Here is a 25,996-nt window from a genome sequence, read left to right on the forward strand (position 1 = left end):
AGAAGTTTGGGCAAAAGGGTAGCCTGGGTGACAAACTGTGACAAGCCATAGCTTCCACTGTGGGATGTTTTCCCCCTTCCTTTCTTTCATTTTCATTTTTAGTTGTTTATTGTTTTATTTCTTTGTTTTCTTTGGGGGGAATGCAAGGGCAGAGAACAGATACAGAGAGATAAGGAGATAACTGGAATTGGGGTGCATGATATAAAATTCACAATGAATCAATTTTTAAAGTAATTTAATCATTTGTTTCTGGTGACATTTTCAAGCCAAGGAAAGTTTGGAAAGTGCACATGACTAGGACACACTGGCTGCAAATCCTCTTCAATGACTGCAATTCTAGTGCACTTAGTTACCCGATTGATAACAGCTTTAACCTAGGCAAGGACATTATAACGACTTCATTTATAGGATTTTTGACTTAAGGAGGCTTACATTCTTAAGATGGTTGATTTCCTCACTTAACTTTCATTTTTAATACCTGATTGTTTACATTCAGAACCTGTTTACCCTGACTCCCCATGTAAACATGGGTCTGAATTCCTAACCTATGGGATTCCCCTTTGTATGCTATGAATACCATTGGTTAATAAAGAAAACTGCTTTGGACTTGTAGCAGGGCAGAGCTTAGTTAGGCGGGAAAAGCTAGGCTGAATGCTGGGAGAATGAAGGAGGGAGTCAAGGAGAAGTCATGGAGCTGCTGCTGGAGGCAGAAGTGCTGAAACTTTGCTGGCAGGCCACAACCTCATGGTGATGCATAGATTAACGGATATGGGTTAAATTAAGACGTAAGAGTTAGCCAGTAAGAAGCTAGAGCTAATGGGCCAAGAAGTGATTTAATTAATATAGTTTCTATGCAATTATTTTAGGATCCTTGTTTAGAACATGGTCAGTTCAGGGTCCATATCCCCCACTACTACAAGACTCAGGTTACTCTTGTAGATCCCAGGGAGTTTCTGTGGTGGAATAAGATGCCTTACATTTGTTTTAATGATGTAAAGATGTGTTGCATTCTTTTACATTGCATTTGTTTAACTCTATGAAGCTGTGTTATCTTGTCTGTCTAAAATGCCTGATTGGTCTAATGAAGAGCTGAATGGCCAATAGCAAGGTAGGAGAAAGAATAGGTGGGGCTGGCATAGAGAGAGAATAAACAGAAGGAGAAAAGGGGAGATAGAGGAGGAGTGAGAGGAGGAAGACTCCGGGGGCCAGCCTCCCAGCTACACAGCAAATCATGGAGTAAAAAGTAAAGAAAAGATAAACAGAAACAGTGAAAGGTAAAATCCCAGAGGCAAAAGATAGGTGGGATGGATAATTTATGTTATGAAAAGTTGGCTAGAAATAAGTCCATCTAAGGCCAGGTATGTATAAGAAATAATAAATCTCCATGTGGATTTTTTTGGGAGCTGGGCAGCGGGCCCATTGAAGAACCAAAGAGTCAAAGAGTAAAAACACAACCAACAAGTTTCCACTCCATTAGGCTTCTACATCATCCCCAAATGCCCTTCCAATTCATCTTCTTTCCTAATATTCTCTTTCTGTCTCCCCACCCCAGCCAGACCCTTCCTGCTCCCATTCCCAACTGCCTCCAGTGTGTCTGCCAAATCTATTTTATTTCCTCTTGCTAGGCGGTCCATATCTCCCCACCCCCAGTGGAGCCCTCCTTGTTACTTAGCCTCTCTGGATCTATGGATCATATCAAGACTATTCATTATTTAACAGCTAATATCTACTTATAAGAGAATGCATTCCATGTTTGTTTTTTTGGATCTGGGTTACCTTACTCAGGGTGGTCTTTTCTAGTTCCATCCATTTCCTGCAAATTTCATGATGTCATTTTTAACAGCTGAGTAGTACTTCATTGTATAAATTTACCACATTTTCTTGATCCATTCTTCAGTTGAGAGACATCTAGTTTTTTCCCCCATTTCCTGGCTATTAAGAATAAAACTGTAATGAACATGACTGAGCAAGTGTCGCTGTAGTACGATGGAGCCTCCTTTGAGTATATGCCCAAGAGTGGTATAGCTGGATCTTGCTGTGGATAGATTCCCAATTTCTGAGGAACAACCACACTGATTTCCATAGAGGCTGTATTAGTTTGACCTTGCACCAGTAATGGGGGAAGAGTTCCCCTTGCTCCATATCTTTGCCAGCAAGAACTGCCACTTGTGTTTTTGATCTTAGCCATCTGACAAGTGTAAAATGGAATCTCAAAGTAATTTTTATTTGCATTTTCTTGATGGCTAAGGATGTTGAACATTTTCTTAAAGTGCTTCTTGGCCATTTGAGATGCCTTTGTTGTGAATTCTCTTTAGATCTGTACCCCATTTTTAACTGAGTTATTTGGTGTATTGATTTCTAGTTTCTTGAGTTCTTTATATATTTTGGATATTATACCTCTATTAGATGTGGGATTGGTAAAAAATCTTTTTCCATTCTGTAGGCTGCCATTTTGTGTAGTCCTTGCTTCTTTATCACAAATTAGGTGTCTATAGGTTTGTGGATTTACATCTGGGTGATATATTCTTGATTCATGATTTCTGATGACCCTATCAACACTACCAGTATTTTGCAACACTCTCAAAGAATTACAAGAGTAATTATGCATTCTCTAAGTGTTTTTGCTGTATTCTCGGAGTCAGATTCCTACCTTCTGAACTTGAACCTCTTGCTGTCCTATGAGGCTGCCATGAAAGCAGGAGCAATTTGTCTGTTAAAAACTAAACATATATTTTCAACTTCTAAAACCATTCTGCTCACTCAAATAGAAATAATTGAGAACTTTAAAATATTTACTTTAAATGGTGTGAAATCACCAGTGTTCTTTCAGGTTGAACAAATATTTTGCACTAAAGATTTTCAGCTTCCTGTTTACTTGGCCAAATAGATTAAAAAGGTAAAAACCATTTTAGTGAAGGAGTTTCTTTCTGAGTGATACACACAGAGTCCAAAAAAAGAATTGAGTCAAATGTCCAATTGTTTCTCTTCTCTCCTAATTACACCCATTTCATTTGCTATTCACTCTTTTACACCTGCGACTCTCACTAAAAGAAACTTTCCATCTCACTTTTATCAGGTTTCATGGAAGTGCTTTCAAGACCCTTGGGTTTTTGTTTATTCTGTTTCTTTCCAGAAATCACCTTTTACCCTCTACCTTTTGCAATTGAACTCATTGCTCAAATCTATGCTCAAATGTCATCCCTGACTAAGACAGTCCACTTTTCTATACACTAGTAATATTGTTTGACTGCCTAGGATCTTCAGCGCATCCCTTCTGATATTATCATTCACTTATGATTCATCTCTCCTCTTACATTTTCTTCTTTTTAGAGACAGTCTCACTAAGTTGGCCAAGCTGGTCTTAGAAGTGACTTGCATCTGGGAACATCACCACTGTGACCAGATTTGTATCAATCACTTCCGAAGGTCTGAAACAAACTTTGTTTCTGCTGCCAAATACAGCCTCTAACATAATGTACTTATGGAAAAATAGTGAATTTCATACAAAATTTATTTCCAGATAAAAGCATTGTTCAAATACCGCCTCGATTGCTTTACTTGTTTTTGCTGAATATATATAATCATAAGTAGGAAACCAATGAAGAATATATGCTTTTTGCTGTGTTTCAGAGAACAAATCCAGGATTATGACTGAGATTATCAGACAATTGTACCAGCTAGTGGGGTGATGCGGATGACATTATAGTTTGAATCTTAGTAAAGGATTCAATTCAGAAATGAAATAACAGAAAAATAAAATAAAAGAGCATATACTCCTTTTGTTGCTTAACACATACATCTACAACATAATTCATTCAAGTGAATTCATTCATCACCATTGCTCAGGTAAATGATAGCTGCAGCTAGAATGATCTGATGATTAAACTGGAGTTGATGTCCTAGACATTTTTCTCATCTGCTGTGCATGGCTAATCTTGTCAATTTGACTAGACTGAGAAATATCTAAGAGATTAGTAAAGCGTAACTCTGTGTGTGGTCATGAGACATTTCCAAAGATGATTAGCTGATGAGGACTCTAACTTGATGGCTGGATTTATCTCTTGATGGATTCATAAAATAAAGCAGTATTAGGAGTTGGTGCAGGGTGCAAAGTGTGGCTTATCTGTGTGGAACAGGTCACTTCTACAGAACCCTGAAGCACCAGCCCAGAGACGGCACCACTCACAATGGGCTGGACCCTCCCACATCAATCACTAATTAAAAAATTGTCCTACATACAGGCTGCATGTAGCCCAACCTTAGGGAAGCATTTTCTTAATTGGGGTTCCTTCCTCTCATATGACTTTTGCACATGTCAAGTTGATATAAACTTATCTAGCATACCAAGCAAAAGTGTGTCACTGACTATTTCTAGGCAGAGATGCAAAAATTTGCTTACATAGGATGCTTACTCTGTTAATATTACTTTAGTGGGTCACCATTTTGGTGATTGTTTTATTTCATATTTCAATACCTCACTGAGATGTGCATATAATGGCGATTTTTAAATAGTAAAAAACTTTAAAAGCATAGAAGCATGAAGAAATATTATGCATAAGAGCCAAGTGCCCAGCGGCTCTTACTATGATGTATAAGTAGCTCTAATTAGGATACCAATTCAGACAAAACAATTCCAAACCACAATTTTTTAGTTCATTGAGATATACAGACTTTGGGTCTTGTTAAATTTGGTCTGATATATATATAATAAAGTTTTAATAAAATTAGAAACAGAAAGCATGTCACTGTCAGGGAAGGGAAACTGTGGTCAGTATTTAAAATAAAAAATGAAAAAAAATAAATTTTGTAGACTAGTAAAAAATTACCTACTCTCTTAGCAAGCACATATTTATATAGAGGGGAGTACATACTCACCAACCCTGCCTTGGCCAGGAAGAGAGAGAAGTGTGTATGTATATGTGTGTGTGTGTGTGTGTGTGTGTGTGTGTGTGTGTGCGCGCGCGCGCAGAGTGACAAAAATGGAAAGCTAGTGTCTCCCACTCCTGGAACTCTACAGTTCTCCATTAGGCCTAGCATCAAAAAGAAAAACTACTTTCCCCGAGACAGTCTCTGATGGCCGGTAGAGAAACCCTTCAGCATAGGAAAGGGAAAAAGCCTGGGAATTGAGCCCAGTAAGCATCAAGTCTACACAGAATCAAAAGGACTACCAAAGTCATTCTTAGAGAAAAATAGGATTAAAGCGAGTTTGCTCAGCCAATACAAAGTAGGTAGCATTCATAACAGGAAAACATAACTGTAAGAACAGAGTATTTTAGGTATGGGACTAATATATACTACGAAGAATGATCAATGAATGACTTACTTCAGAAAGATTCACATTAGAATTCTGAAGGACAAGAAGGCTCCCATCATGATACCTCCATTGATAATCTATTGCTCCTGACATTTAAATGTCTGACGAGAAAGTTAAACTTATGAATTGGTAACCCTGACTAATCTGAAGCAATTCAAAATATTTTGGTATTTCCTAAGTGCAACATATTGCGACTTACCTATACTTCAGTCTTCTGAATTACAAAAGAAAGAACAAAGGTTCTTAAATTAATATTTATTAATGGAAACAGAAGGTAATATTTAGCAATTTTAAGGCACATGATTAGTAAACAAATATAAGCCACAATTCAGAGAATAAGAATGCTAAAAATGTCTGTGGGTCAGTGTATTCATCTTTCTCTGTTTCCCTTTGTCCATCTGTCTCTGTGTCTTTCTGTCTCCGTGTCTTTCTGTGTATCTGCTTCATTTTAGAAGCATGATCATGCTCGGGCATCTCTTTTATTTTGTTAGGATACACACTTGTTGACAGAAACTATTGTATCAACCTGAGAGCCTCTTCAATTCTAACAAAGGCAGGCAGAGAAGATATATCAGTTGGACATAAGACAGATGAAAACACATTCATTGTCAAAATAAAATACCAAAGGTACCATAGATAACCTTTAACATTGCCTTTGCCATTGGAAGATCAGAGTGGTTTTTTAGTCCATATGTCTAGGATGGAATTTGATGCAATTTTATTCAGCATATATTTAGTGGGACACTAAATATTACTATAAAATATAAATTGACTAGAGAGAAACATAGAACTTTTTATGACCCAGAAGGGCAGAAAGGATTAAATTCTTTTTTTTTTAAATTTATTTATTTATTAAGGATTTCTGCCTCCTCCCCGCAACCGCCTCCCATTTCCCTCCCCCTCCCCCGATCAAGTCACCCTCCCTCATCTGCTCGAAGAGCAATCAGGGTTCCCTGACTTGTGGGAAGCCCAAGGACCGCCCACCTCTATCCAGGTCTCCTAAGGTGAGCATCCAAACTGCCTAGGCTCCCCCAAAGCCAGTACGTGCAGTAGGATCAAAAACCCACTGCGATTGTTCTTGAGTTCTCAGTATTCCTCATTGTCCTCTATGTTCAGCTAGTCCGGATTTATCCCATGCTTTTTCAGACCCAAGTTGCTGCAGATTCCAGTTCAGAAGAGTGGGCCAGTTTAGAAAGGGTTAGCTGTGTTGAACTGCAGTTCTAATAATAGAACTTAACATTTTAATAGCCTTTAATAGCTTCTGAGGTTCTTTCCCTGACCTTTTCTCATTGTTTCACATGGACTTTGCAAGACAGGTAGGAAGTGGATAAGTAACTTTTAAAAATGTCTTAAGACTATGGAACACTTAGAATGATGAATGCCCTTTTCAAATAAAACTAAAAGGCACGCAAGAAGAAAGAGTGTATTTCTAGCCCTAGTTCTATTATTAATTAGCTACACAAACTAGAAGTGATCAGGTAGTATCCTCATAAAGCCACAAGTTGGATTTGTAAATTCAGAAATAAAATTTCTGAATGGATAGGTGGTAACAGGCTGTCTCTTTCCTAAAATCAAACTTGGGTACGGTCATTAAAGGAGGTCTTTTGAAATTTAAACAGAACTGAAAGTGTAAGCATGTGTACATGTGCATGTTTGTGTGTGATACTTACATATGAGTATGTGAACATGTGTTCCTGGCAGAGGCCAGGTGAAGACCTTCAGTACCTTTGTGTGTCAGTGCTCGCCTTACTTCCTGAGACCAGGTCTCTTACTGGACTTGAAGCTTGCCCCTTCGGTTAGGCTGGCTGGCCAGGGAAATCTCAGGATTCACTTGTCTCTGTACCTAGTTCTGGGATTATTGGCATGAACAATCATTTCTGGCTTTTTACATGGGTACTGGGGATTCAAATTTAGGTTTTTCCATTTTAACAAGTATTCTTAACCAGTGAACTGTCTCCCTAGCCACCTGAATAGAATTTTTTAAAGTATTTGGAATTATTGGATACTTTAACAGTGAAACACATTGCTTTGAATCTTTTAAAAACAGACTCAGTAGCTGAACTGTTGGTTAGCTCAACACTGGGGGTGACTTGCTCTAGAGGTTTGGCTGTAGGTCCTTACCAGATGTTTTTCCATACACACTATGGCCTAAGGCTTATCCAGCTTGACTGCATAGACAAGGTCCTAAATGTCACCCGACAGAACACAGGAAGGAATCAACAGAAGGCAATGCCCATTGGTGTGAAAGAAAAACAAAGTTTGTGTTAAACTGTCAAGCGAGTACAACATACTCTGTGTCTGGAGTACTGTACACTAGAACCAATTCCCTGTTTTCTTCCAGCGTTCTTCACGTCATCCCCAGATTTAAAAGCAAAAGTCTAATGCTTCAAACACTAATTTAGGACCTTTGTTACCAAACAAGATCTAGTAATAAGGATCAATTTACCCTATTTTCAGAATTCATCAAATGTAATAAAACATATAATTATAGATTATAGAGTAATGGGAAAGATCCATGAAAGGGAAGTCACCCAGGAAAGATGTTGTATGTCAGAAGAGGAAGCCTAATTTATTTATTTATTTTAATGTCACTACCGTGAGAATTTCTAGATCAGAGAACAAGGAAGAAAAACTAGGCAGGAAATAGAAATGATGTTTTAGAAGGACTAAGGAAATGAGAGGGGGGAGGGAGAGGGAGAGAGAGAAAAAGACTATATTTAGAAAGCTTGATTAGTAGATTGATGAAGAAGCTATGGAATATTTTAGAAATCGATAGAAAATATCAGGGTTAATAAAATCTAGCATCAATAAAATACAGGAAGGAATAGCTACTTCCCATCAGGCAGTATGGAAATGTCACGATTCATGTGGCATTAGGAAGACAAACAGAGATCTTGCTCGGCCACTGGAAGTAATTATGTACAGAATGAGAGCTAATCTAATTCTGCTAAACCTTGAAATCTAATATTAAATAAGAGTACATACTTTGACAAAGGTGAAATGGAAATGTAGTATAAGACTCTTGTACTCTATGTAAAGAGGTCTAATATTATTTGAAGATATGTGCTGATAAGCTAAAGATGTATACTGGAAGGCTTAAAGCAGCTACACAAATGACAAAACAGCCAGCTTTTTTCGAAAACAGAGGTCAACATTAGTCAAAGATGCAAGATGACAAGCTAAAGATGTATAGTATAAACCTTAAAGCAAGAAGTAAAACAAAACAACAAAACAAAACAGCTAGCATTAGTATTTCAGCAGAAGGTGTAAAATGCGTTCACAGAAGTACTTCATTTATTTAAAAGACAGAAAAGGATTCATGAGTAAACAAAGAACATATGGGATAAAGAGAAAACATACAGCTTGATGGAAAAGAGATTTACATCTAACAATATCAATAAAAACTGAAAATATAAATGGTGTAAATATAGCCAATTAAAAGATTGTCAGATGAGACTTTAAAACAACAATCTTCAATTATATGTTGCCCATAAAATATGCACATTAATTATAAAGAGACAAAAAGTTTAGAGATAGCAAGATGGAAAAATTATAGCACAACAGTTTTAGGACGGTTAGAGTAGCTACATCTAATTACTCATCAAAGAAGGGTCTGTTTAAACCCAATAAAAGGATTGTTCTATGTCATATTCCTCCGAACTGCGACATTTGCTTCAGGAAAGAGGAGGAAGCTCAGCAGCTTCGGGTGGTAAACGGGAAGTAACTAAAAAGGTCCTCCGAATTGGAAAGCATAGAAGCTTGAAAGATTGCTGAAGACCCCAATCACAAGTAGGAAAAGGGAGTGAACACATGCTGAAGGTAAAGACTATGAGCACCCAAATCCAGGAAGAGATGTTGGGGCTGTTGAGCTTCATACCAGATGCAAAGAGAATTCGAGGATTCCAGTTTTCTGGAGTCATCACCTGTGCTCATATGGGCTTTCTGGTGATACAGCTGCTTTCAGGCTACCCCTGCTTAATACAAGTGACCCTCGTCTATAGTCCTGTTACTAACCCGAGTTAAAAAACAAAACAAAACTCATTGTTTCAGTACTTTGGACATTGGCAATCACTACTTTTGTCTGTTGTGGGCTCTTTTTATGGGAGGAGTAGACGCATGCTTGCATATGTGTGGTGTGTACTGCATCTTTCCAGGAAGAGTCCGGCACAACAATGGCTACAATTCAAACAACTGGGATGTTAAATGATGTTAAAACTTGAGGGATGATGGATGATGCAGAGCAATAGGAAGTATAGTGAACTATCCTAACTCCCCCCCCCCCCCCAGAAAACAGTTCTCTGGGTTCCTAAGTTAATATGTATATATATTAATATATATATCTGACATATTGTTGCTGTTCTTTCCCTGGGCATTTTTCAAAGAGGAATGGAGTAAATATTTATAGCAAGTCTTTCACATGAATGTTCATTTCAGCCTTATTTGTGACAGTCCTGTGATGGGTAGTCATTGTTAACTTATCTGGGTTTGGATTCCCCTACATTCTGATTGTGCTTATCAGAGTTTTCCCAAGGGAAGATGTGGAAAGAAGACCAATTTTGAATGTGTGACCTTCTCATGTCCTTTGGTCCTGTACTACATGGAAAGGGAAAAGGCAGGCTAACTGAGCATTCCCCACTTTCTGCTCCCTGAAGGTAACTACAAAGTGATGGGCCACCTCCCACTCCTGTCGCCAAGCCTTCCATATCGCACTGTAACCCAAGAGAAGCCCTTGATTTCTTAAGTGGCTCTTCTTAGGTGTTTTGGCACAACACAGCAAAAAGGAACTAGGAGAAGCTTGACTCTAGAAACAACTCAAAAGTCTAATAAACAGTATCAGGACAAAGAAACAGGTGTAAAAACCATACCAGAGACAGCTACTCAGCATTAAAAAGCAATTAACTGTTGCTATCGAGAACACGCTGAGTGAAATTCATGACAATTATGCTGGCTGAAAGAGAAGCCGAAAGTGTATGGTGATATCTCATTCACACGAAACTAGGACATGTAAATTAATTTGCAATCTAAGAAAATTGATTAGCAATTGCCTGGAGGCCAGGGGAGGGTTGTAAGTTTTGCTATAGGCACGAGGAAACTTGGGGTAAGGGGTATATTCCCTAATTTGAATAGGCTAATGGTGATGATTTCTAGCACCTAAACATATGATGATCAAACTGTTGACTCTCGATGGCAATATATTAACTATGCTTCCAGACGACTATTTTAAGAAGCAGAGGGGAAACTATCCAATTTAAGTTTCCTCAGATGGTAACAAAATATACTCCATGTATTTTTTTACGCCTACACATTATTAGTTGCCAACAAAGCTGTAGGACATCAGTGGGCCATGTTTACCAGAGAGTAAAGGTAAAAAGATAAATGTGCCATATGTCATTTCTAAACAGCTCTATGCTTTCTTACAAGATTTTTAGTGCTGGTGAGCAAATTAGAACATAAATCTAGACATTATTATGAAGTTTTCAAGGCACAATCTTATTCCTCATCCCCCCCCACCACGTTATAACTTTCTATGTATTTTTCTAGTGCTAAATAGCATATTTATTATATTTATTTGTCTATGTGTCTGTATGTGTACAGATGCTGTGTGTGAAGGACAGGGGACAAGTTGGGTCAACTGTTGGGTTCCAGGCCTTGAACTCAGGTATCACTCCTGGGAGCAGATAGTTTTACCTGCTGACCTCACTAGCCCAGAATTTTTACTTAGTTTCATGCATTTACTCATTTGTAAGATATATTTTGGATCCGTTTATACCAAAGAAAAATGTTTTGTGTCAATAAACTTAACCATGTAGGCTTCTGCCTTCACGGAGCTTACATTCAGATTGGGAAGATAGAGTTTCATTTCATCAGAAAACAAATGTATAGGAATAGATTTTCATAAATGTCGTGGAGAAAGCAAGCAGGATGCTATCTGTCATAATGGAAGGAAAGCTTCCTTGGATGTGACTTAATTGTACATTAGCTCTGCAGTTCATTACTTCAAATGATCTCTAGTTATTAAATTTACAAACAGGGATTATACTACTCTATTTGTCGTGTTAGCCCTAAGCTTCAGGCCATAGAAAATAGAAGTTGCAAATGAATATGCAAGATACACAGTTAACTTATCTTCATTCCTTAGGCTATGGTTTGATGGCTGCTTTCTGGGAAGGTGTTATGTTCACCTGTTCCTGCTTTCCACTCTCACCCCAAAATATCTCTCTCTCTCTCTCTCTCTTTCTCTCCCTCTCTCTCACCTTTTCTCAGTCTTACTCTTTAGTTTTCTTGCTCTCATCTTTACTGTATGATCTAGTACTATCCTCCATTTTCTTTCAATACACTTATTAAAATTCATAATGATTATAAGAGGGATTAAAAGAATTAATGTCTGAATTTTCCACCAAAGTTTAACCTCTATGAGGGTTGTTTTTTTTTTTTTTTGTCGCTATCCATATATACACTTTGGCAAAGAGTAAATAGCAGATAAAATGCATTGACTGAATCACTGAATTAAGGGCTATTCATTTAAGAAAGAACAGGATCATTAAATTCAGCCGAGCCTACAGACAGTGGTTGTGCTTTTAAATCTGTGACCTATTGAGGCTCTGGGTTATGCAGAATATTTCCAAGATGATGAGCTGAGATTCATGTAAGAGTCCTATCGCTTTAATGCTCTTTCTTTCCACTCCAGTTCCTAAGCTGGAGCCCAGAATATTGTATGAACTACACAAATATTCTGGCACAGCTAATTCTTCACAAGGTGACAAATATAAGTTTGTATTTTAAATTACAAGGAAGTATTGCCTTGTTAACCCATACTTTTAAGTTTTGAACCCAGGGCAGATGACTGAGGTGCCTATTTAATATATCAAAATGGACCTGTCCAACAGGTTCTCCCAGCATCTCAGACTCTACCTGTTACAGGGTATGGCTGGCACACCCCGTCCTCTACCCTGAACTCTCCAGCCCAAAGGCTGGGCTGCCCTTCACTCAGAGGCCCTGCCCTATATAATCCAGCCATTTTGGTTACCTGCTTTTTTTGTACCTTTGGCCTGCTGACTGCTACATCTGGTTCCCCTCTCTCCCCTCTCTCCTCCCCTTCCTACACATGGCCCAGCTCAGGCTGGCCTCTCCCAGTTGTCCCTGCCTGTACCTACACTCCTCATTTTATCTGCAATAAACTTTCTCCTTACCATAACTAGATACAGTCCTTTACTTTTTTTCTTGTTTTTTTTTTCATTCAATAGCCATATTAGCCATGCAGTAGTTAGTAGTTTTGACAGGCTCACCAGCCAGATTCCCTGGATTCATATGCTGACTCTTCCACTTACGGAGTTTGACAAGTTACCATGTTTCTCAATTCTAAAATCAGGATCAGAACAATAGGCACACCATAGACTCATCGTGAGACACAGAGACACTAGCGTAAGTAAAAGTGTTCAGATGAGAAAGTGGCTTGCCGTAGTGCCTGGTATTTGCTCATTACTAATTTCAATAATGCATAATATTAGCAACAATTTTTTCTAATTTATAATGTGCTAATTCATTGGCCAAATAAGCATGACTGTTTAAAAGCTCTATTTCTAATATAATAATCATTTTCTAATTCATTTTATTACTATTTTTCAGTATATTGTTAGTACCTTATTAAATTGATACATTAAGCAACAGGATGATTTATGCCATAAAATCATTATTTTAAGGTCATTGTAGAATATTTAAAAAAATAAAGAAGTAGTATCAATTATAATAATTGGGGCTCCACTTTGTGGCATTTATCTTCCAAAATAGCACTTCTGAATTTTGCAAGCTTCTCTCTACCCTCCCAACAGAGTTGCCTTTAACATGCAGCTATTCATGTGGCCTGAAAAAGGCCCCTTTCTCCTTTCCCTAGGAATGCGCAGTGGAGGCGGAGGCGGGGTGTCTTGCTAGTGGAAATGTGAGAACAGCAGCTCTTTGAATGTTGGCCATGACGTAGCATGGGAACTGGGAGCAGCTGCTGGTGGAGTGTTTCACACACAGCAGGGCAGTGGGAATGGGAAAAGCCATGAGGAAAACAACCAGGGCAAACAAATGTAGAAGAAAGGGCAGCTGGGGTCAAACTCCAGGACAGAAAAGGTCAGACAGCAGAGAGAAGGGCACAAAGAATAAAGCACTGAGAAATTAAAGTCAAGGGCAAGCATTAGCTAGGAACCAAGTGACAGATAGGGACACTATTGAAACTTTATATACTCAGAAATACAGCCCCATATGTATATACACATGTATATATAAAACTTTTAATAAGGAATTTAAAACGTCAGGAATGTAGAACATGAATGCATAAGGAAATGAATTTGCTGTGTAAATATATTTAATAGGGACATATTTTACTTAAAATAATAACAGAATGCTTATTACTGTAATCACTAATTTCAGAATTAGCAAAATGAATTCTTGATTAAAATAAATTAGACATTAAATAGTATGCATAAAGATCTAAGTCATCAAGTGTTCTAAGTAACACTCCATAATGATTCATGTTCACACTACAAAATTTCTTTAAAAAAACGAATCTGCCTTTCATTCTCTACAGCTCCACGAAGATTTCTTTGATTGCCGATGTCTTTTATTCTCATTTGTCCTTCACGCAATTTAATTTTTGTCACACCTCCTGCCACATCATTCATTTTCGGCCCTAAAGTCTCACACATCCCAAGGCTTTAGAGACAAAATGGAGAATGAAGTTGAGAATCATGTCTTCTTTTAGCACACGTAGGGCAGATTCTGGAACATATGCGCTGCGTTACTTTTGAGGATACCTGACCAATTTCAACAACAGGTTCCTCTTGAATAAAGTACAGCACTTGTAAAAGCCTTAGAAAACACATGTTCTGAAGCTTGACCATGTGCCTTGACCTCGGCATGTCACTCTCCTAAATGGTTAGATTTACACCCTTCTTTAGCTCTTTACAGGGTCTTGTTCAATTCTTCCTGTTTTTTTTTTTTCTTTAACAAAGTTGAGGTCAAGCATAAAGGATTGTTATCTCTTTACTGAAAAGATGTTTTCCTAGAACTTAATTGTCCTTTTTTTTCCATGGGTCATTCTGCTCTTAATACCAACAAATCCTTCCTGACCTAACCTTTTCTAAAACAAACACATTCTTCCGTCTTCTTTGTTCTTTTCATTTCCTTTACCGTCAACATTTTTAAAACCGTCAGCAGGCGCACCAGGCTTGCCTCTGCAATCCAAATCATTTAGAAGAGCAAATTATCAGTTAGAATGTATCAGGGCTATTTTTTTACATATTGTTTCGATAGTTGAGGTGGAAGGGTAGCTTTCATTTTTTTTTTTTAACCATGAAAATCCTTCACTAACATTCTCAAGATAGCAGGATCATCACATTACAGAAGTATCATTTAGCATCTTTAAATAGATAAAAAGTGACAAGCTGCTTAAAATTTGTGTTAGTAACACGAGTGCTTTCTTCATAAAGAGTGGTATATGAGTAAGACAATTTTATATTCAAGATACAGGCACCACTTGATGTCAAAATATATTTTTATGCTTCTCTGTAAAATTAAATAATCCATAGTTTGAGAGGGATTCTTGCTATCCATCGTCATAGAGAAACAGTATCCCCTGAAAGCCTCAGAGAAATACAGAATCACGGAGTTCTTGGAAGATGAACTGAGTCTCTGGTGGGTGTTCTCATTATTTCTCTAGGTGACTTTTAGCCTTGCTAGTGAAAGGGACAATTGGTGGCTTTCACAGGAAAGCTTTGACTCCTCACTTGGGACTACTGAGTAACCACAATCAGGAATGAAATCCCAGCAACAGTAATTTCATTTTGTATCTTTTTGTCTCCTTTGGCTCAAAGCACAAAAGTAGGTTTTATTAATTACTTTTCTATTCTACACCATGGTCTAGGCAACTTAAAGAAGAGTTTATTTGTGTTCATGATACCAGGGGAAGAATCTATATTGAAGGTAGGGCATGGCTGCAGGTGTCTGGAGCAAGAAGATTCACATCTTCCACTGCATAACAAAAAACAGTCAGTGAACTGGAAATGGGTTGAAGTTATGAACTCTCAAAGCCAGTGGCATACTTCCTCTAGCATATCCTCTCTAAACTGCATCACCAACTGGGGACCAAGTGTTCAGACCCCTGAGCCTATGGAGGAGATTTCTCATTCAAACCCTAATTTATTATTGTTAAGTCAGGAGCATAACCCGAGCCCCTGACATCCATCCCAGCTCCCTGGCCTGAGAGTTGCATTGGTCTGGACTCCAAATCCCAGCATGCCAGGTCTTGACCCCTCCCCAGGGGAGGGTCAGGATCACTCCCGCAGGGTATTTAAGTGGTCTCCCATTGGAAGAACACAGGGTTCTGGGTTTGCAGTGCTCCTTGCTTTTCTGTTTCCCCTGCCATACTCTAGGCCACCTGAGAGCGCCGCTACTTAATAAAACATGGGCATTTAATTCGCTTTAAGCTGACCTAATTGGATTTCTTTGCACCGGCCGAGCCGCCCGTGTTAGGATTTTTCCCTAACAATTATTAGTAACCTTTCCAGATGAGTCTCCTCACATTTCCAGAACACTAGAACCTCACAGGACATCTTCTTATCCACTTCTGAAACAGATGTAATTATCTCTTGCAAACCAACTATTCCCCCAAGAACTTTTCCAAATAAATTTGCAAGAAGGACTTTTTTTTATCATCTTCTAGGACCAAAAAAGAGACAATGATGGATGGAATTACACCTTAACCTGACTGGCTTAATTGTGCATACCTCCCTATTGAAACTTAAAACTCCTGTACCCAGAAGAAGGACTAAGGGTCACTGTACCCCTATATTTGTTCTTTTTCCAAATGTAGTCACACTGAAAAAAAAAATCACCATTCCTTTTCTCTTTCGTACGGGTCTGGATATTAAACCTGGCTTATTGAGACTGCTGAAGTGTAAACTTTTGCTCTAAACCTTCTATTTATCCAGGTTGTGAAAACTATTTTGTAGACCAGTGTTGTCCACTGCAATGAGAGTGAATACTACATAAGTAATATTAAATGTTCTAATAAGCACATTTAAAATGTCAAAGGAAACAACATTGTCAGTTGTTCTGTTTGACATGGTGTACAGACTCCATATTAAAGAAAAATATCCAAATTTGAATAATCATAAAGAATAAATGAGGTAAATACTTTATGATGACATAATTTAACTAACGAAATTTGTAAAATATTCTCAGTTCTACATGTAATCAGTATAAAATACATTTTAGAAATTTCATTTTTTGTACAAAGTCCTTGATAACTGAATGTGTGTAACACTGTAACATGTCCCTATGTGGACTGGATGAATTCAAGGTTCCAACAGCTTGATATGCCACCACATTGGAAAACGTAGTTTAGACAGTGCAGTGTGAAACAGAGTAAATATAAACTCATTCAGTAGGAGATTATGTTGCTTGTACTTTATTAAAAGATTCCCTGTGTTGTTCAAGTCTCTCTTTACCTTCCTCCTCCAGTCCAAAGGAAAGTTAAGTGCCTGGTCTCCGTGGTTCCATGGTACTGCAACTTCTCTAGCACAGAACTTTCTCCCTGATGCTATGCTTAACCTCTCTAGTTAGAGTTGAAATGCTCAAGGTGTCTAACATTTTGAAGACATACATTTATTTTCACATCTTAAGCTTGAGCACCTGACATGTGCTAAATGTAGGACAATGGTTCTCAAAGTATGGTCCTTGGAACAGTAATACCAACCTCATTTGGGAATTGGTTAGGAATGCCGAATCTCGAATTCCACCAAAGTCCTAGTCAATTCAAAACTTTGGGTGAGGGGACCGAGCAAATTGTTTTAATTAGCCTTCCGAGTAATTATGATGCTTACTAAATTTTGAGAACCACGGATACAGAAAATTATATTTCCATGGAGAATACTCTCAGATTGTGTTCTCTGGTTCAATCTTAAATCATTTTAGGTGTTGCTAAAGAAATAAATCAAAGAAGGATACGCTAGGCAGATCTAGCAGTAGAATCGCTCTTTAGCGATGCTGAAGTGAGCAGGCTGGGCATCCTCTGTTTAAGTTCAAGGCAACAGGGCCTATGCCATTAGCAAGAGCAGATGGTGCAGCTCATCTAGGCTCCCTGCTTAGAAAAGACTCCACAATGCAAACGAATTAGTATAAAATTATTACAGAAAAGTGTGAGGAAAATGTTAAGATCTCCCAACATATTCAATGATGATAAGAACACACAGAGAAAGAAGATATGCTTAGAAAATCTATGTCACCCCAAATAAGCATACATTTTAGTTAGTTGAGTTGTGTGTGTGTGTGAGTTTGTGTGTGTGACTTGTGTGCACATGTGTACATATTTTGGGGTGCCCATGTGGATGTTTGAGTGACATAACACACGTATTAAGAGTCCAATCTTGGGTGTGAGACATGATCTTCCACTTTGAGACAAGATCTCTTGGTTTTTGCCCCTAGATATATGAGGCTTGTTGGCCTGCCTGCTTCTGCACATGCCCTTTGTTTCCAACTCCCATCTTGTCTTAGAAGAGATGGAATTTCAGATAATTGCTATTGTGTCAGGCCTTTCTACAGGTTCTAGGTATCTGAATTCATGTTGTCACATCCACATAGAAAGCAAAAAACAGCCACTGACCTATTTCCCCAGCCTGGTTTTCATTTTTGAAATTTCAATAATTTGTTTAGTGTCACTGAACAAATGAAGCCACTCAAGTATTCCTGCATGTTTATGGCATGGAGAAGTTGAAAGACAATGGACTATCCAGGGAGAATAACAGAACACACATTTTTTTTTTGTATGTATGAAAGGACTTTTTGGTCTGTTATCGACCAAGTAGGATTATGACCATGACTCCTCAGTATATAGTATGCTTACTCGGAGGTAATCCAATGAAAAGAAATGAAAGAATGAAAGCACACATGGCAATGCAGGATGCGAGTGCCTAGAATGTTCCTAGAACATGACTACAGTGGTGTGCAAGTATGTATGCGTGTTATCAGAGGAACGTGAGCAAATCTTTTAAAATATACACCATTACCAGCATGGTTCTTTAACGTATTGAAAGAACTTTGTGCCTAGAAATGCCTTAATAATATTTAATTTAACATGTTTTCACAGTCTATAATACCTTAAGTTTAATATAGCATGTATTCTTTATGTAAGAGTGTATTTTCATCCTTTCGTTGTCATGCATGGATTTATTCCTGAGTGCAGAGATTGTAGACTACTCCCTTTCATGATGAATAAGGAAAATGGCCATGCCACTCAATGTCTGCGCATTACTTCAAAACTGAAAAGGATTCTTGTTTTAACTTTCTTTCCTTTTGACTTTTGATACACATTTGTACTTGACTAAATATGAGGATTGGTTTTACATTAAGAGTTGACTTATTAAAATAACTTTGATTCGATTTTAATGTAATTGCTAAGTTGTAAAGGCAACAAGGAATAGCTTGCTTTCAAATTTTAGATTTGAAAGAAGTGTGATTTTGAAGGGTACCAGAACTGGTTTTAATCCATTGGTTTGTTAAAAGCAGCTTTCAAATTTATTGTATCCAAGAATTATTTTATAAAGAGAGTAGGTTTGAAAAAAAATCAAGCATTTCACACCTTTATTGTCCAAAACAGATATAGAGTATGACTTGGTTAATCCCAAGCTTAATGGGCCTTTAAGGCAAGGAGATATGACAGGACAGTTCTGAGGATCGGATTCAGATCTTGTGACACCTTCCACAGGATGTGACTGCAGTCATGTCAGGTTTGTAGGTCTCAGTTTCCTTGCTTATGAAAGTGAATAGTCATAACATGTACTCATAACACAGAAAGAAGAATGCTGCAAGGATTGTGAGAATGTATCTGAGGACGCTTAATAAAGCAACACCTTTAACACCCTGAGAATAGTCCACGCAGTACCAATGCACACTGGGAGGGAGGACACGGGATTTCCTGCCAACAGAAAATCTGAAACAAGGAAATGGATGTCTTCTACTTCTATTTATGGCTTCCAAATAAATTCTGAAGCCTCTTTATTCACTATTTCTTTGTCGAGGTAAATTATGACTAGATCTTATCCTGCTATTGATGGTCACACTTGTCTGTCTTATATGTCTCAACCATTTTCACTGATCTTATATACAGCTGACATACAAGTACGGCTTTCTTTCTGAAGCAAAATGAATTTGTCAAGTAACTAAACCCAGGATAGTCTAATGTCAAGAAAGGTAACGTCAGACAGCATGTAATTCCGCTCCTTCTCTTGCATCACTTTTCTCAAATTTAGGACTTCTTTCCTTTTCTCACATCTATATATGCCTTTCTACTACTTCTGCTGTGTTTCCACCTTTTCTTTGTCTTACCATAAAGAAATGTGAACTTGTACCTAGTTTTAATGCATAATTGTCAACAGATAAAGCACCATAAGTGATTAAATTCTTTGTTTTGTATACTTACGCCGCTATCATGACGGTAATGCAAGCTTTTCAGCAGAGAAGCTAGCTAATGCCCTAATTTTAGATGCACTCTTTTAAATGTAGACTACACATAATATAACTGAGTTCTTCATTCCACAAATGAATGCAATCTTTTGATAGCAATATCCACTTTTACAATGTGCACTATTTTATTTTATTTTTTATTTTTTGAAAATTTTATATAATCATATCACTTTCTCCTTCCATCTCTCCAACCCTTCCAATTCATTTTATTCCCAACTTGTCCTCTCAAAATTTATGTCCTCTTTTAATATTGTCACCCACGCATACACACACATAAGTGTATATTCCTAAACACATTAATGCAATTTCCTAAATCCCTCTAATATTACTTTATATGTATTTGATCTCAGGGCTGAGGACTTGGTATTAGATAACCAACTGAGGAATCGTCCCTCAGGAAGACCATTTCTCTTGTTCTCAGAAGACACTTTAGACATAAGACTTGGAGAACCTGATCTGTAATGATCTGAAACCCTCTGCACCCTGAGAACAAGATTGCACGGCACCAAATTTTCCACTCAAACTTCCAAAGAAAGGATGCAACCAACAGTCCCACTCAGCTATGACACCGATGAGCAACAGAAATGAAGCATGACACACTTCCTGGCAATAATCAACAGAGATTAGGCTTCCTTTAAATGTCAGAGAGACTGAACTCATGAAGTCTCATTAACCTGGACAGTTATCTTTATTTGCCTTGTTCCCTTTCTGAAAAATGACTCACTGTTATAACTAGCTATGATTATGTAGCAGATTGGTTAGAATAATGGTCAAAGTAAATGAAGTATGTGATTGACTTTACTCAGTTTCTTGTGAACGGAAATCAAGGGCTCATCATCTTTCTGCTAGAAAAATTTTCTACGGATATCTTTAAGGTGATTGCTCAAAAATAAAGGAATTAAATTTTCAACTTACAAGAGAAGCACGAGCCAAAAATTGACTAAGTTATTTAATATGAGAAGTCTACGTCTATATGGCCTCCAGATAACAGGTTTAGAGTTATGGAAGAAGTATTGCAATTGCAACTAGCCATATATATATATATATATATATATATATATATATATATATATATATATATATATATATATATATATATTACGATATGAATAAAAGAAGCATCATTATTGGTTCTAAACTGAGTTTTATCATGTATGCTCTCTTCCTGATATCCAGATAAAGGATCATAGAAACGAACTGGAGGTAGCCTTAGACAAACTGTAATGTTTAATTTCAAAAAATAAGAATTATAGTTTAGAGATGTTCACATATTAACCCACTGAAGACTGTACGATTGTTTGCTATAGCCCACCATCTCCTGCCATATATCTGTATGGGATTGCAATCAAGTCCTTGTGCAAGAATTAAACCATTAGTTCATGTTTAACAAATAAATAAATAGTATAACTAGACTGGATCATAAAGTCTTTTTTGTAGTGCTATGGCTATAACTCGGGACATTTTGAGTAAGCATTCTACTACTTATTTACATTCTCAAACTCACATAGAGTTGATTATTTGTTTGTTTTTTATTTTTGAGACAAGGGTCTCAGCATGTAGCTCTGGCTGTCCAGAAAAATCACAATGTATACCAGACTGGCCTGGAATTTACAGAGACTGTCTACCTCTGCCTCTCAAATGCTAGAATTAAAGGGTACATCACTATGTCTGGCCCGTGTAGTATTGATTTGCAAGAGATTTTCCTATCATAGTCTTTTGACCTCAGTCATAAATTTGCAAGTAGCTGTCACAAATCGTGTACTACATTCTGAAACACAAATGTAGCACTCAACGTTTTACAAGAAAATTGAAAATTTATTCCAAGGGTGCTTGAATAGTACAAATTTGTCCACTGGTTGCCTTTGGTCACTCATTAATTTAATTATATATGCTTTAAATGAAAGATATTTTAAGGATGAAACTGATATGGTTTTAATAGTACTGAGCTATCATGGGGTCAATGGACATATAGAGGCACAGAGTCGTTTACTGGTATTGTTTCGCCTTAGTCAATGACACAAATATCTCAAGATTATTCATCATACTATAATTAAATTACATAAGATCTCAAGGGGTCTGGAATTTGAAAATTGTTTTTTAATAACAATCTAGTAATTGTTCAACTGGACTTTCAATCACACTCTCAAATAGACCATTGGTGACAGAATAACCTGGCTTATCATTTTTCCCTATTAAAACTTTGACACTAAATTCTTTCAAACCTAGTTTTCTCTCAAGTCTCAGGAGTATACAATCTGTATCCTGTGAAATTGGAAAAGGAAAAATGAGTCTCTAATTTTATGACTAAACAAGTTTTATAGTTTGGAGGCATAACACAGCGTCCTTTGTAGAGGACATATACATTACCTCTATATCCATTTCTATGTTTCTATTGTAAAGACCAATGCTCTTCTAAGAACTATGTGAATCAGCTCATTCAACATTATTGTACCTATGTTGGAGATGAAGGTACTGACAACCACAGAGGTTAAATGACACAAAAGACACACAGCTAATTAATCAGATCCCCAAATCTATGTATTATAATCATAGTAAAAACTGCAATAACACTGAGATCGAGAATGTATAGGGTACTGTAGCCCAAGTTTTGTTCCAATGACTAATTATACTTATTGCTGTGATATATTTATCATAACAAAAATCACCAATGTAGAAACTTATATTATCTTGTCTTCTAGAGGAAAGACTAAAACACAGAAAGATTCACTAAACTGTCTAAGATGCCACAGCAAGTAAATGACACCTGGGACACATACCTATTCCCTATATTTACTATACAAACCTATAAAAAAACCCTACTTCTATGTGTGGATTGATTATAGTGATACTTGTTCGTAAGACAATTTAATACCATACTATTGACTCTTGTTTCAGTTAGAATTGCAAAGGAAAGGATGTTTTCAGAATTCTAGCAATACCAGCACAAATGAATTGTCCACTAGCAACTCAGTGCCTCCATTGTGGATCACCACTGTCATTCATGCGATTACAAGCCATACTGACTCCAGCTCTCAGACATATCTGAAATTGGGTTTAGTAACATTAGGACTTATAAAGCAATACAAAGCATCTTGTTATTATGAACATCAAATGAATACTCTCTTGAAACAGGTTCTTGCTATATAGCCCTGGCTAGGCTGGAACTTGCTATGTAGAACAGGCTGGCCAGAAATTCACAGAGATTTGCCTGGCTCCACCTTGATGTGCTGAAATTAAGAGGATACATCATTATGCGTGGAAAAGGGAATAACCTTTGTTGCTCCTTACAAACAAACTTTATGTACACGTCATTATCCTGTGTCAAGGAGGCCAGAGCATGCCTACCTGCAGAAGCTTCCATCGGGTGTTCAGATCTTCCAGAGTGCTGAGGTTATAAGGTGAGAGCTGAATGCTCAAAGTGGTAAGTTGGCGAGCAAGGTCATTGACATGATTGACATTCTCTTTAAGAGCTGCAATTTCTCCCCGAAGTATCTATGAATTAGAAGATAAAAAAAAATAAATCAAAGAATTCTAGACATCTTGGAACTGTAAGACATCTTACTCTGTTTTGGGTGTAATGTCAGTGAGGTTCACCCTACGATCTGAAAGTGTTCATTTGTTAAAAAGCTAAAAATAATATCACTAGTGCATATAGACTGTAAGCTCTCTGGCAATATTAGGGAATAGGCCTGTTTGAAATGCGAATTTTGAAATCAGTGCCTTTGGTGCTTTGGATGAGAATGGCCGCTAGAGACACATATATTTGAATGCTTGGCCCTCAGTTGGTAGAACTGTTTGAGGCAGATTAGGAGGTCTTGTTGGAGAAGGTGTGTCCATGGGGTTGGGCTTTGAGGTTTCCAAAGACCATCCTAGATAGCTCTCTCTGACTCTTGTTTGCAGATGGGATGCAAGCTCTCAGCTACTTCTCCAGGACTATACCTTCCTGCTGCCATGTGATCAGCCATGATGGTCATAGGCTTGCCCTCTGAAACTTTTTTTTTTCGAGACAGCGTTTCTCTGTAGCTTTGGTGCCTGTCCCGGAACTACCTCTTGTAGACCAGGCTGGCCTCGAACTCCCAGAGATCTGCCTGCCTCTGCCTCCCGAATGCTGGGATTAAAGGTTTGTGCCACCACCGCCTGGTGCCTCAGAAACTTTAAGCACCCGATAAACTACTTCTGGAAGTTGCCCTTGGTCATGGCAATTTGTTGCAGCAATAAACTGTAGCCAAGACAGTGTCCCTCTCAAAGAATTTTCAGACATGAAGCTAGCCCCTTTGATTAGGTGAGGAAGTAGCAAGAGGCAATAGTTATCAGACATATTTGCTAGTCACTTAAACTTGGACATCTTCACCCCCAAATGTGACAGAACTAGATTTCTGTTGTTTGTTATCACTCATTTATGGTACTTTCTTCTTTATTAGAAGCCCAGATAGGCTATCACACTAGGATGCATTAGTGTTACAGCATCGTGTTCCAGTTCCTTGGTACATGATGCCGTGATAAGCATCACCCATACATACATTAATCTGTCTCCTACACAATGACCCTATGAAGCCGGTACTTGGAGCATCCTCATTTTACCCTTGAGAAACTAAACTTGCAGGTCTTAAATTGTGCCAAAATTCTATGGGTAAAAATGTTGTAACCTGGGATACATATTTGGATTTGTTTTCTTCAGAGTGCATATTCTTAATTTCCACATTATGTTACTCGACACAAAATATGGAATGACAACGCGACATGACCAGTAGAATGCTGCGAGATTCTAAATCCTATGTTTCAAGCAGCAAGGGATTCTTTACTTTTTACAATGAGAAGATAAACTAAATCATGCGAGTACATTCATCCTTTTTACCTACTACATGATAAATACTTTTATTTAGGGAGGAAGGTATTTTGTCAGCCTAGGATGACTTTCTGCTCTCATGGTATTTTAGTCCTTGTTGCAGAGACTTTGGAAGGCTCCCATGGGGATTTTGGCTGTTTCTGAAGTTTGAAAGCAGACGTCTCTGATGTGATGCATCATGAGGATCTATTGAACAGAACACTATGCGGATATGCAGAGTAGAATATCATGCATCATAGCTACCCCATCGAGTTGGCATTTATGGATCTTTAACATGATGCATGACAACCAAATGTTCCAACGAATGACATCTAAGGGACAAACTCCCTCACTTAGGAGAACAGTTTATGTAGTGTAATGTCTGTTCACAAGGACAGCATCACTGAGTTGACTCCCTATTGGACTTGCTTGACCTGGGAGGTATTATTTCCCTGTCTGGTGCTCACTGTTTTTGTATAAAAACATTGTTTGTAATACCCACATCTATAGCCCTTATATTTCTTTTGATTTCAAATGGAAGCTGGTCTGTACATTCGAAACAAGGATGGCATTATCCTCAAATCAACCTGAATACCTGGCAACTAATGTCTACCATTTACAGAGAATAGAAGACTCTTAAATTGCACTCAGATGAAATATAGCAAGATAATCACTAAGATTTTTAGCAGAGGAAATGTAGATTTATTCAGAAAAAAATTAAAAAAAGAACTCCCAAGAGGGAGAGGGTCACCAACAGAGGAATAATTTGAACTTAGTGTTTAGGTTTAGGACAGGGTCTTCCTATAGCCCAAGCTGGCCTTCAAATGCAAAGCAATCCTCTTGCTTTATCCTACAAAAGAGGACTTCCAGTTTTAATGTTTTTTCAGACAGAGTCTCGGTATATAAACCTGGCTAGCCTGGAAGTCAACATGCAGACTGGACTGATTTTAAACTCACAGAGATTCACCTGCTTCTGTCTTCCAAGCATGAAGACTAAAAGTGTGTGCCACCATACCCAGCCCCTTCAGCTTTTAAAAATGGCCATTAAAATATACTAAAACCACAATTTCCTGTGGGGAGGCGAAAGTCTTAGTCTATTAGTGATGATCTTAACACCTGAAGAACAGGGTAACCTGTACTGAAATGTATACATTAACAGGGGAATGTTTGTTACTTACTAAGGTAGAAAGGCCATTAACTCCTTTATATGGACATTTGTGTCTCTCAAGGGAATGATTTATAATTATTTTGTTTTCTGCAATGTAAAGGTTAGAAAACAGACTTCTGAAATGTCAATGGAAAAACCTGGATAAGGATGAAGATGGTTATGAAGTGCAACCAGATCCTTTTAG

The 25,996-nt window shown here is 37.7% G+C and overlaps 1 protein-coding gene across 9 annotated transcripts in view; it reads right to left on the minus strand.

Annotated features, from left to right (window-relative positions):
• Dmd (dystrophin) overlaps nucleotides 1-25,996 on the minus strand; it is a 2,313,977-nt gene that overhangs the window by 318,305 nt on the left and 1,969,676 nt on the right. For all 9 annotated transcript variants that reach the window (XM_075957213.1, XM_075957212.1, XM_075957218.1 and 6 more), the window contains one exon: nucleotides 23,165-23,311. In XM_075957213.1, coding sequence (XP_075813328.1) covers nucleotides 23,165-23,311 — 147 coding nt within the window. The remainder of the gene's footprint in view (nucleotides 1-23,164; nucleotides 23,312-25,996) is intronic.

This window comes from Microtus pennsylvanicus, chromosome X (genome assembly GCF_037038515.1).
Source record: "Microtus pennsylvanicus isolate mMicPen1 chromosome X, mMicPen1.hap1, whole genome shotgun sequence".
NCBI lineage: Eukaryota > Metazoa > Chordata > Mammalia > Rodentia > Cricetidae > Microtus > Microtus pennsylvanicus.